This window comes from Mastigoproctus giganteus, chromosome 13 (assembly GCF_048544385.1).
Source record: "Mastigoproctus giganteus isolate SK-2022 chromosome 13, ASM4854438v1, whole genome shotgun sequence".
NCBI lineage: Eukaryota > Metazoa > Arthropoda > Arachnida > Uropygi > Thelyphonidae > Mastigoproctus > Mastigoproctus giganteus.
Genome location: NC_143587.1, coordinates 95628292 through 95642368, shown reverse-complemented (window position 1 = coordinate 95642368; position 14077 = coordinate 95628292). Strand labels below are relative to the sequence as shown.

At 37.0% G+C, this 14077-nt stretch overlaps 1 protein-coding gene across 1 annotated transcript in view; it reads left to right on the top strand.

Annotated features, from left to right (window-relative positions):
- Nucleotides 1-14077, top strand: part of LOC150076268 (acylamino-acid-releasing enzyme-like) — a 428243-nt gene that overhangs the window by 51208 nt on the left and 362958 nt on the right. Inside the window, exon 3 of the mRNA XM_090387301.1 lies at nt 12130-12220. Coding sequence (XP_090243427.1) covers nt 12130-12220 — 91 coding nt within the window. The remainder of the gene's footprint in view (nt 1-12129; nt 12221-14077) is intronic.

The window sequence follows — 14077 nt, the reverse complement described above, 5'->3', positions numbered from 1 at the left end:
TTATTAGTATTAATATTAATATTGTCTTAAAGTGCACGGAAGCCAAACTTTTGCTGCTTCACCTAAAAGAAAATGTTTTTTTGAAACCACGTTTTACCCTCTTCTGGTAGATACCGACCCAAACTGACTATTGAATTCTTCTAGCCATCAGCCTCAACTGTCCATGAAGGCAACCTTATTCCAGTGATTTAACAACTTGCTGGGTAAAGCTAAACTTCCACTCTATTCTCTCTTTACCTCTTTTCAAACAATTCACTTTATGCCCATTGAGGTGTATAAGTCCTTGAATGGGTTGAGAACGCTGAATTCTGATGGGATCCTTCCACTTGTTCAGATTACGAACCTAAGGGAGCATAAATTCAAATTAAGAAAAGACAGATGTAGAATAGATGTTTGGAAATTTGCCTTTAGCCAGCGGGTGGTTAATTGCTGGAACAAACTTCCATCTGACTACTGTACAAATTGGAGCAGAATGGTATTAACGGTAAGTTGCTACAATGGATAAAAGGATGGTTAAGTGGGAGAAGACAGAGGATGGTAATCAATGGGTGCTGCTCTTCGTGGACTAATGTTATTAGTGGAGTCCCACAGGGTTCGGTGTTGGGTCCACTGTTGTTTTGTATATTTATCAATGATATTGATGAAGGTATATCAGGCTTAATGTCGAAGTTTGCAGATGACACGAAGGTTGGCAGGGTTGTTAATGACGGTAATGGCAGTGTGCTACTGCAACAGGATCTAGATAATTTGGGCAGATGGGCTAAGAAGTGGCAACTGAAGTTTAACCTTGACAAATGCAAAGTACTGCATATGGGTAGACGTAACCCCAGAGAAACGTACCAACTGTGTGGTACTACACTTAAGGTGGTAGAAAATGAAAAAGACCTGGGAGTAATTGTGCAGTTAGATATGAAGTTTTCTGAGCAATGTAGACAGGCTGCTAGGGCAGGTCATGGGGTTTTGTCAATGATATATAGGAATTTTGCTAGCAGGGAAAAGGAGGTGATTGTCCCTCTGTATAAGGCAATGGTCAGGCCACGCCTTGAGTACTGCGTACAGGTCTGGAGGCCTCATTTTAGGAAGGATGTAGATTTGCTTGAGCGTGTACAGAGAAGAGCAACACGATTGGTGAGGGGAATGAAGGGATCCTCTTACCAAGAGAGGCTTAAGTTCTGCAAATTGCAGCGGCTGGAGACTAGGCACCTGCGCGGTGATCTGATTGAGGTCTATAAGGCCTTGAATGGGTTGAGCACGCCGAATTCTGATGGGATCCTCCCACTTGTTCAGAATACGAACCTACGGGGACATAAGTTCAAATTAAGAAAGGATAGATGTAGAATAGATGTGCGGAAATTTGCCTTTAGCCAGCGGGTGGTTAATTGCTGGAACAAACTTCCATCTGTCATTGTGGAAGTTGATAAGTTAAATAAATTTAAGGAGGAACTGGACAGGCAATTGGAGGGTATGGTGTGATTTTTTTTTTTTTTTTTTTTTGGCTGATGCTGCATAAGCTCCTACACTTGCTTTCTTGCATCAAGTGCCACTACTACTACTACTACTACTACTGTCGTTGTGGAAGTTGATAGGTTGAATAAATTTAAGGAGGAACTGGACAGACATTTGGAGGGAATGGTGTGATTTTTTTTTTTTTTTTTTTTTTTTTTTGGCTGATGCTGCATAAGCTCATACACATGCTTTCTTGCATCACATGCCACTACTACTACTACTACCCCCCCCCATTTGTGTATATGAATCTTGGTTAGATCCCATTCATCCCAGCTTCCTTTCTCATGTTTAACTTCAACAATTTCTCTTCCACTTTGCTCTCAGTTATTACAAAATCATTAAGCACTCTGTTACAGTTTGATAAACTTCCAGCATTTTCCCTCCCTTAATATTTATTTTATTATTTTATTTTATTTCATGTGTGAATGTAGTGCAGAATACTCATTCAGATTATTAGCTATCAGATCAGGATCATCAACAATTGAACCATCGGTATTAAGTGGATCAATCTGATTCATCCCCTTCCTTCTAGAGTTTATATAAGTAAAGAAGTCATTGGTGCTTTTCTTAGCATCCTTTTCCAAAGATTTCTCATAATCTGCCTTTGCTTGCTTAATCTCCTTTGTGACTTGATTACAGACGCTTATATCTGCCACAGACTTCTGTGTTGCTTGATAATTTATATGCATCCCATGTTTTTCTTCTCAGCCACGAGAAGAAAAATGCATGGGATGCATATAAATCTCATTAGTTCATCTGACATCCATTTAGGCCTAAACCTTGAACAATATTTCTTAATCGGTATGAAAACCCTAGTAGTTTCCACGATTAGTTCCTTGAATGCTTCCCACTTAGAATTTTCTGTTGGTAACATCATCAGTTGGATCCACTGTACAGAATTTAAAAACTGTCTGAGACCACCATAGTCACTTTATGGAAGCAAAAACCTATCCCTTTAGTAAACCTCACACTATACACTGTGATCTCTGCCACTTAGTGGTTCCTTTATCTGCAGATTCTTAATTCATGAATAATCACTTCTAATAACCAGATGAAGAGTATTTCACTCTCTGGTTGCCTCTCACATATGCTTCTGCAGAAAACAATCATCCAATAAATCCACAAACACCTTGCTAGTGTGCGAGTGACCAACTCACAAGTTCCAGTCAATATCTGGGAAGTTAAAATTCCCCATTATAACACAATCTCATTTACTGGCCCATTCTATTTCTCTGTGCAATTGTTAGTTGTATACATTATAGCCATTAGGCCTATAATACACTTCTACTCTCATTTTTTTTTTTCCTAGTGCATATGTCACACCGAACTGACTCAACCTTACACTGTCCATCTGTGTCAACTGGATGCATTTCCTTAGATTTTATGTTTTTCTTAATTAACAACATAACCCCTCCTCCCTTCCTACCCTGTCTATCCTTTCTGTATATATTGTACTCCCCAAATTCCAAGTCTTCATTCCTAATATCTGTGTGACACTACATCTCTGATATACCAACAGTATCCACCTTTGATGTCTTGACCAGCACTTCAAATTCATCAAATTTATTAACTATACTCGGGCGCCTCCGTAGCCAGGGATGCCAGGAGCAGCAGTGCATAGCACATGCTTCTTGATTAGATCGAGGTTCGAGGTTGATTAGATCGAGGTTCGAGGTTGATTAGATCGAGGTTTAATTGGACAATCGTATTGTCCAATTAAATACGAATTGGACAATACGATTGTCCAATTCGTATTTGGACAATTTTCCACATTGTCCAAATACGGACAATGTGGAAAGGTCAGAGAAGGACCACCGCATATCCCCAGAGCAATATGGCCTTAGTTGCTAATGCTCCTAAAAAAAAAAACTTAACTATACTTCTAGTATTGGTGTACATGCAAGTATACATGCACTTATTCTTATTCTCCCTAACACAGCCCATGTATTTATTTGTTTCATGATGACTCACTCTAGTCCCTGAAACCCCCAAGCTGCTGCTCATTCTAATAGTAGTAGTAGTGGAAGAATCACTTTCACCTCTGCCTGCGTCCACTTTTAACCTTTTAGTCTGTGAATTCCCCCAAGCTAACAGTTTTCTTACCCACCTAATGCTGCCTTGAGAGCATCAGCAAACACTCTTGCACCCCTTCTATTTAAGTGTATCCCATCCCTGTAGAAGCAGTCTCTCCTGTTAACAAGCACAGACTATGCTGAGAAAAATTCTACCCCATGAGCCTTGCACAATCTCTCCAGGGCTGAATTGATTGACAAGGCTCTCATCATCATCATCAGCCATTTTCAATCCACTGCGGGATGAAGGCCTCTCCAGCAACTTTCCAGTTCCTTCTGTTTTGAGCACTGGCCATCCATTTACTACCCACAAACTCATGAATTTCATCTATCCATCTCCGCCTTTGTCTTCCAGGTTTTCTTCTAGCTCCTCTTGGGTACCATTGTTATTTTCTTAGTCCATCTGTCATCATGTCTTCGAGCTATGTGGCCTGCCCAAGACCATTTTAGTTCTTTAGTTTTGATAAGAATGTCGTTTACTTGAGTTTGCTGCCTAATCCATGTGTTTCTCTTCTTATCTAACAGTCTGATTCCCAATATAATTTGTTCCATTCTTCGCTGTGTAGTTCTCAGCTTCTCTTTCATTCTTTTGGTGAGTGCCCAAGTTTCACTTCCATAAGTCATGGTGGGGAGTATACATCGGTTCATTATTTTATGTTTCAGACAAATTGGGATATTGCTCCTCAGTATGTGACTATATTTCCTGATGTTATCCATTCAAAATTTATTATTCTCTTGACTTCCAGCCATTTTTCATTATTACAGCTAATGTCTTGTCCCAGATAAGTATATGACTCTACCTTTTCAATTACTGTTCGTTCAATCATTATTTCCCTTTCGGCGGCATACTTGTTCATCATTACTTTTGTTTTAGCCATATTCATCTTTAGTCCAAAATCCTTACTAACTGTGCATAACTGATTAAAATTTTCCTCTAATTCTTTGGGATTGTGGCTTATGACCACAATGTCATCTGCAGATCGTAAATGGTTTAAGTACTCTCCATTCACATTGACTCCTTTCTGCGACCAGTCTAATCTTCTGAAAGCTTCCTCAGGGGCAGCAGTAAACAGCTTCGGAGATATCGTGTCTCCTTGTTGAACTCCTTTCTCGATTTTAAATTTCCTACTGTCTTTGTCTAGTCTAATAAAGGAGGTAGCATTCTCATATATTTTCTTCAAAATCATAATATGTGGGGTATCTATGCCTTGTCTTTCCAGTGTCCGAAACATTGCCTTATGCTGTATGGAGTCAAATGCCTTTTCATAATCCACAAATGCCAGGCATAATGGTGTTTTATATTCATTTGCTTTCCCCATTAGCTGTGATATTACATGAAGGCGATCCATAGTTGAGAATCCTGTCCTAAAGCCAGCTAGCTCTTTCGGTTGATTCTCATCTGTTAGTAATGACCCTTGTGAACAACTTGTAGATGTGGGATAACAGGCTAATTGGTCTATAATTTCCAATTTCTGATTTATCTCCTTTCTTATGCAGCAAAACTATGATTGCATTATTCCACTGCTTAGGCGTCACACATTTTCTAATGCACTTTGTGAAGAGCCTTGCCAGTTTTTGTGTTATGTCTCTTCCTCCCAATTTTAACAACTCTACAGTAACTTCATCTTCCCCCGGAGCTTTGTGATTCTTCATTTTCTTCAATGCATGTTCTACCTCATCAGGAAGAATATTGGGTATGTCATATGTGTTGCTAATTTGCAATCCATCTTCCCCACTGCTGGCATCATTCCCTCGTTCCTTGTATAATTCTCTATAGTAGTCTTCTGCTATTTGAATTATGCCTTCTCTGCTTTTTATAAGTACACCATTGCTATTCTTCAGTTTCAGTATCATTTTGTCTTTGTGTATTACTGCTCATGGCTGCTGATTTAAATCCTTTGTTTTCCCTTAATGCTTGTTCTACTTTTCTTGTGTTAAATCTTCTTATGTCCTCTCTGAGTCTCTTTCTAATGGCTTTGCATAACTCAGAATACTCAATTTTCTCCCTGTCAGTGTTTTTCTTGCTCTTCATTTGTCGTCTTCGGTTCATCATGACAAGTGTTTCTTGACTAATTTTTTCTTCTTTGGATTTCTTTTTCCCTATAAGTTTCTTGGGATTTATCACTTTCAGAAACTTGTAATATTCCTCATCAATATCTTGGCCCTGAGCAGTCTGCAGAAGCTGAAACTTGTTCTTAAGTTCCAGTTCATAACTGCTTTTTCTCCTCTTCTGTTATCTCAAAGACCTTTGTATTATTTACTCGAGTCAGTTTTTTCCTTTCCTTTCCTTTCCTACATCTATATCAAGTGTACATCTTACCATTCTGTGATCACTTCCAACATTTACCTTATTCAGGACGGTAACATCATTCACAATATATCTTCTGTTAGTGAGGATGAAGTCAATTTCATTAGTTGTTAATCCATTTGGACTCTTCCATGTCCACTTTCTGTTCACCCTTTTCTTGAAAAAAGTGTTCATTACTGACAATCCTTGAGATTCTACATATTCCACAAGTCTTTCGCCTCTTTTATTTCTTTCACCAATTCCAAAATTTCCCATAGTTCCCCTTTCTGCACTGTTTTGCCTTTTTCCAACCTTAGCATTGAAGTCTCCCATAATAATAGTGTAGTGGGTTTTCTGCTCATCTAGAAGACTCTCAATTTCGGTGTACATTTCTTCAACCTCTTCATCATCATGGCTCGATGTTGGTGCATAAATCGTTATAACCTTTAGCTTGTACCTCTTAGAAATTGTGAGTATTAGTCTTGACACCCTTGGTGCTATACTTTTGAATTCCAAAATGTTATTTTTTAAATCTTTATGGACCAGAAACCCAACTCCACCTTCACTCCTTTCACTGTTTCCATTGGTGTACAGCAGATTTCCACTTGATAAACATATAAGTTATTCATTTCTTCTTGTTTCAGCCAGACCGATGATATTCGAATTCACATTTTCTAATTCCTTTTCCAGCTCTAATATCCTGTCTTCACCGATGAGTGATCTTACGTTGTAACAGGCCAAGTTCAGTTTCCGTGCATGGTAGCCTGGTCGTACCCAGAGAGGGTATGGGCAGAATTGCAGACACTTTCAAATTTAACCCTAACTCCTGATTTCTTTTCAGCATAGACTTGTACTTGTTAAGTAAATCTGCAGATCTCCAACTTTTAATGTTATTAGTGCCAATGTATATAACAATATCACTCTTTGCGCCCTTAAAAGATGATATCTGTTCTGCAACATTATCAACTTTTACCCCCTGGCAGACATACCATGGTCCTATTCCACCTATCCTTTTTACACAATATGTTACCCATCTCCCTGACAATAGAGTCACCAAAAATAACTAACTCCTGTGGGACCAGCTCATTCTGTCTTGGAGATTGCTGCTGTGTTGGTTCAAGAATTATTAATTCATTTAACTGTTTCGGGCAAAAGCCTCAAGTTACAAATGCTGTATACCAATACTGTACAAGTTATGAGTTCCTGCCTTAAAAAATAAAATATGTACCTTTGTTGTAAAAATGCTAGGGCAGAAGGCTCAGTTTGTAGCTGTAAGCAGACTTTGTTAGCTACAAATATATTCAGTATCATATTGTGGAGGATCTTTGCCATGAGTAAGCATTAGCATTAGTTGAGGCATATGATGCAAAAAAGCAAGCTTATAGAGCATCTGCCAAAAAAAAAAAACCCTCTTCCCATTTCATCCAACTGGTCACTCCAAATGTCTATCTAGTTCAGCCTTAAATTTATTTAAGCTGATACTTTTATCAACTTCCACAAAAACAGACGGAATTCTGTTCCAGCAGTCAACTACCCGCTGGCTAAAGGCAAACTTCCGCACATCTATTCTACAACTGTCTTTCCCCAATTTGAATCTATGCCCCTTCAGGTTCTTAATCTGAGCAAGCTGAAGTATCCCATCAGCATTGAGCCTGCTGAAACCATTCAAGGCCTCGTACACCTCAACCAGAGCGCCTCCGTAGCCAGGTGGGAAGGAGCAGCAGTGCATAGCACACGCTTCTTGATTAGCCCGGGGTTCGAGCCCGTCACCACCAAATACGGAGCATGCGGAAAGGTCAGGGAATGACCACCGCACCGGAGCAATATGGCCTTAGTTGCTAATGCTCCTAAAACCAAATAACAACAACAACACCTCAACCAGATCATCTCACAGGTGCCTAGTGTCCAAATGCAGAATTTGCAGAACTTAAGTCTCTCTTGGTAAGAGAACCCCCTTTGTTCCACACACCCATCTTGTTGCCCTTCTCTGTACTTGTTCTAGCAACTCTACATCCTTTCTAAAATGAGGCCTCCAGATCTTTACGCAGTACTGAAGTTGTTATCTGACCATTGCCTTATACAAAAGAAATCACCTCCTTCTGTCTGCTAGCAAAATTCCTATATATCATTGACAAAACTCCATGACCTGCTCTGGCAGCCTCTCTGCCATACTCAGAAACTTCATATCTGACTGCACAATTACCCCTAGGTCTTTTTCGTTATCTACTTCCCTGAGCGTAGTACTACACAGATAGTACATTTCTCTTGGGTTACTGCTACCCATATGCAGTACTTTGCATTTGTCAATATTAAACTTCAGTTGCCACTTCTCAGTCCATCTACCTAATTTTCTACATCCTATTCCAGTAGTATACTGTCTTTACTATCATTAACAACCCTGCCAACCTTTGTATCATCTGCAAACTTGAACATTAAGCCTGATATCCTTATAGATGCAAAATACTCATTCAGTTTATCAGCTACTTGAGCAAGATCATCAATAATCGAAACATCTATGTTAAGTGGAACAATCTGATTCATCCTTTCTGTACTCCCCAAATTCCAATTCTGCACTGCTTATATCTGTGTGACGCCATGTCTCTGATATCCCAACAATATCTGCCTTTGATGCCTTGATCAGCACTTCAAATTCATCAAATTTATTTACTATACTTCTAGCATTGGTGGAAGGATACATGCGCCTGTTCTTACTCTTAGTTACCGGGCACCTCCGTTGCCAGGTGGGCAGGAGCAGCAGTGCATAGCACACGCTTCTTGATTAGACTGGGGTTCGAGCCTGTGACTACCAAATACGGAGAATGCGGAAAGGTCAGGGAATGACAACTGAATATCCCCGGAGCAATATGGCCTTAGTTGCTAATGCTCCTAAAAACCAAATAACAAACAAATAACTCTTAGTTACCCTAACATAGCGCATGTATTTACTTGTTCCATGATGACTCCCAGCAGCTTTTGAAATCCCCAGCAACTTGCTCTCTAGGCTGCTGCTCATTACAATAGAAGCAGTGCAAGAATCACTTTCGCCTCTGCCTGCGGCTACTGTTAATCTTTTAGTCTGTGAATCATCCCAAGCTAGCGTTTTTCCAACCCACTTATCACATTCCGACCCAACTATCACACATATCACATTATTTTGAAAAATATATATATGGTGTGTATTTTGAAATTAAATTAGGTTAGGTGCCCCTTAAAATGTGCTGTACGCAGGTGGATGGCTTATGACTGTGAAAATATGATAAAAAGAAAGCTGTGACATTTGCCATTCTCCGGTACCGATGGAACTTGGGATCATATGAGTGATTGTTACTTTTGTTCCGTAAATGTAGTAAGTTATAATACAAAGAAAAAGTAGAACATTGTGAATCCTAACAACATGTTTTCAGCTGTGAGGTCAGTACCCCCATGGTATCCCCTCCACCAGTTGTTTTTGAACATATCCTATCTGACATTTGTGATCTAGAGAGCAATATAAACTATTGTGATTTAGAAATTAACAACACTGGACCACAGCTGTTTACACAAAATGAACTCAAAGATCTGAGGAGAGATTTAAATCTGCCAAAAGGGCCTGCAGAAAGTTTAGGGTCAAGACTAAAATCCAAGAATCTACTGCCCCCAGGAACAGCTTTCTCATGTTGTAGACATCCTAAAAAAAGAATTTGCTGCCTGTTTTTTTGAAGAAGGCAACAATATTCGTGCATTTAATAATTAACTTAATAATTTAGAATCTCCTTTTTTTTCAATTTTCTCTGGCTTAAAATCTCCTTGCCCCATTCTTTCAAATTCATCTGTTGCCTCTGTTGTTCTTCCAACTCCACTAATCACTTGGAACATTTTGACTTCCTTTCTTTGAAACTTTACTTTCTGCAGTCCAACTTTCCTAACAGGGAGGTAATTTTCCTTAATGTTCACAATTTTAATATTCATTAAAAATGAATATTAAAATTAATGTTCACAACTCCAGCTGGCTTTTGTTTTCTAGTCACATGAACCCAGATGTTTTGAGATGCTAAGGATTTTTCAATTACTAATGACCTTGCACACAGATTGTTCATTTACATACATTTACATTAAGAATACCAGACAATCCTAACCACACAGCCTCTTGAACCTTGAATTACACTCTTACAAACCTTTTTGTTTTTGAAAATTAAAGGAAACATGATGCATGTAAAACATTCATCATGTTTTTAATTTTTTTATTAAAACTTAAAAGTACTGCAATTCATTAAGAAAAGATGAAATATTGGCATTGTTTAAACAGAAGAAAAAAAAAAAAAACCCAAATTTTTTTCCAGAAATTAAAATAAAAGTTGGGCACTTGTCGTGTGACCTGTGACCATTTTTGCTCACACTCCACTGAGTTAAATATGAATATTGCATTAGTATTAATATTAGTAGTGGCAAATGATGCAAGAAAGCAAGGCTTATACAGCATCAGCTGAAAAAAAAAAAAATCCCTTCACATTTCACCTACAGCACCCCCTCCAACAGCATGTCTAGTTCTTCCTTGAATTCATTCAGGTTATCCACTTCCACATCAAATGGAAGTTTGTTCTAGTGATCAACCACCTGTTGGTTAAAGGCACAAACTTCCACACATCTATTCTGCAACCATCCTTCCTCAATTTGAATTAATGTGTGTACAAATTGTTTTAAGCATACCGTTATCTTTATTTAACATTATTATTAAAAATTAGAATGAACATTTTTTAGCAAGACAGATAAAATAATAATACTGCTGATACATCTTGTGAAAAATAATATAACTTGTTTCAAAAAAGCAGGGGAACAATCAAACTGAGATCCACTTTGTTATCATTTTTCTCTTTTTTAAGACAGCTAATGGAAGGTAGAGGGTATTTAAGCATATTTGCATATGTTTATATGCTTTGTTTTGACACCTCTTAAAGAATAGCAAATGTGTGTTTTTTTTCTCATTAAAATCCATTAAATTTTGCATATCTGTCCAGGAATGCAAAATTTGCAACAAAGTGCCTTTAGGTTTGCATGCAATTTGTAATGGGCCATATCTCTTTGGAACTTGTCAAGTTTTAGCTTCATATTTTGATGGTGTGGGTCTGTAATTTCAGCATATTGTTGATATCATTTTATTAATTCATTCATATTCTGTGAGCCAGGAAAAGTTCAATTTGGGAATATCCCATATGCTCTTAAGACATTAAAAAGATTAAAAATAAATAATTTTTTAATAAATTCACAATAGGTGAATTTTACATTGAATAGTACTTTGAGGAGGAGGAGTCCTTTGAGAGGGCTTCTAACGAAAACATCAGCAAGAAAATAAATTATAACTGTGCACTGTTATCCTAATGAACCCCAGGGGCTCACATCTTGTGAGTATGGGGCTTGGCACACCTAGGTCCTGAGCTGGATATCATCATTTTTTCTCTTTGTTGGTGATTCCCTTCTACTTTTGACTCTCTCTCTCTCTCTCAGGGTAACTCGGGGAATTTTTTTTTTTTTTTTTTGACTGGTGCAACATAAGCCTCAGGCTTCCTTGCACCCTGTAGCTAATAATAATAATAATAATAATAATTTCTTTTTTGCTTTATTTACATGATGTATTAGTTTTTACTGGGCAAATGTCTGATGTACCCAATTGTTATTTACAGATTAAAATAAATAGTACATTTTGTAGTTTAAATAGTTTTTTGTTTATATGTTTAGATACAAATAATGCAAAGTATATTGTTATCATGGAAAAAACTGTTTTGGTTTAAGAATGGAGCTTTGGAATATAACTCATTCATAAGTGAGGACCCAGTGTATAGCTAAAAAATTGTTTATGGTTCCATGTTTATGCATGAACTTCAGCATTGTGTTTGTATTGTTTTTCTAACATTGGTTGTTTTCCCCATCATTCTTTGGTTTTGTTCATTGTTTGCCAACAAGCATTGGAAGTTAGTTAGTCCAAAATAATGAATTTTTTTGATAATAGGACTGCTGTTACTAAAGATATTTATTATTATCCAATGTAATGTTAGAATAAAGAATAAAATTATGAAGTGCATAATTTCCAATTATTTCTTATCTTTCATCCCAAAATACTTAATGGCATATAAAATAAACCATGTGTCATGTGCTCACTCTTGGATTTTTTATTTTTTTTTTTGCTATGCCTGCTAGAGTTATAAATATGTATAACATAGGTATTTTATATACATTTCATCAGATTATTTCTTAAATAGCTTAGCCCAAAAATTTATGTTTATATTATAGATGCCTTGCCACTTATTCCTCATCAGGAAAGTATAGAGCTGTTCTTAGGAAATTTATTTCCAAGAAAGGGGAAGAGAAACAATTCATAGAGGTAAGAAACTAAGCTGTTGATAGTAAATGAATATATGAGGTCCTGATATGATAATATTCAATAAGAATTAGCAGGAAAGAATCAGAGCGATTTAAAAAAAAAAAGATTTGTTTTAAATTGCTGAGGAGAACAAAATAGTGCTCTTACCAAGAAAGGTTTCAGTTCTTTAAATTTACAGTATCTGAAGACTAGGTACCTGCGAAGATTTGAACTGATTTGAGGTGTTTAAGGCTTTGAATGACTTGAGCAAACTCAATGCTGATGGGATTCTTCTAGCTCAGGCTATGCCTGTGTGTGTGGGGGGGGGGGTAATTCAAAACTAAGGAAGGATGATTGCAGAATAGATGTTCGGAGTTTTTCCTGAAGCCAAACAGGTGGTTGATTGCTGGAACAAGCTTCTATCCGTTTCTGGAACAAGCTCCTATATGTGGAAATGGATAGGTTGGATAAATTTAAGAAAGAATGAAACTATTGGAGGTAATGGATAGGTGAAATGGGATTTTTTTTTTTTTTTTTTTTTTTGGCTGATGCTGTATAAGCTAGCTTTCTTTCGTCCTTTTCCACTATAATACTAATACTAAAATCTTATTGCAACAAATACCATTTAAAATTAGATGAAAATACATGAAATAAAATGAATTTTATGTAATTCTGAATATTAGGTAACTTGGCACATAGGAGCAAAACTGAACTTTGCAAGTGTTTGACGACATTTGCTGCCACTTATTTTTGTAGGAGTCCTTTCTGTGTGCCTTGGGGGTGCTTCTTTGGGACACTGGAACAAGTAGGTACTACTAAATGGAAAGGATTTCATCTATGAAGAATCATCACTCCAACTAACATCAGCATCTGTTGTTTGTAGTGTTCTGATATCAACAGATGCATTTGAACGAGATTCAGAATCCACATCAGTTGAATAGAATATTATTTCAGTATCAGATGACATGTTATAAAGATCTCGTTCAATGTCATTGCTTTCAACATACTATCCATCCCTGTTCCTCTTCAGTCCTGATGTCCCAGGCTGTGGATCCATTATAACAGCCCTTTAAGGTAAAATTTTATAGGAAAACACATTTTATGAAAAATTTTATTAGTAGACACTTTGCTAAGGATGAAGTTTTTTTTTTTTTTTTTTTTTTTTTTTACAAACTAAAGAATTGAAATTCTTCAAGCATAATCTTCAAAACATTTTACCTTTCCTTCTTGTGGAAAATACTAAACTAGATAAAATAGTTTATCTAGTTTTACTTTGCTTCTACATAAGCAAAGAACATATGAAACTATAGAAGTATACAGCTTTTATACTACCAAGACAGTGATGACAAAAAAGCCATCACTGTCCTGACGGCTCTTTGTGATGAGCTTGGGATGGTTGCTTCTCAACACCATCTCAAAAACCCTTACAAGCTAAAGAATTAAAATTCAGCAAACATAACTTCCAAAAACTTTACCTTTTCTTCTTCTTCTGGAAAATACTTAACTAGATGAAATAACTTCAACATGAGCAAAGAATATAGGAAATTGTGACCAAGTATTTAATTTTTATTGGATTCTTTAGACAGTGTGATTGATGCTAAGCAAAATCCCAACCATAATTGACTGGTTGGGATTTTGCCTTTCCAGCACTTATTTATTGACTGCAATTGAATGAATCCATATTTTCATTAAGGCACAAAAATTGCAGTTCATTTTGATGCAAGTTTGTGTTCCAACAGCAAATGTGTTAACTGAAATCGGAATTTGCAGTATTTGCTACATGGTTTATCATATTCTTTTTCATACTTTTGAGATGCATTTTGAGAATAATGGACAGATGGCAGCCTGAGTGATCCAAATTGGTTGTGTATGTTGAGT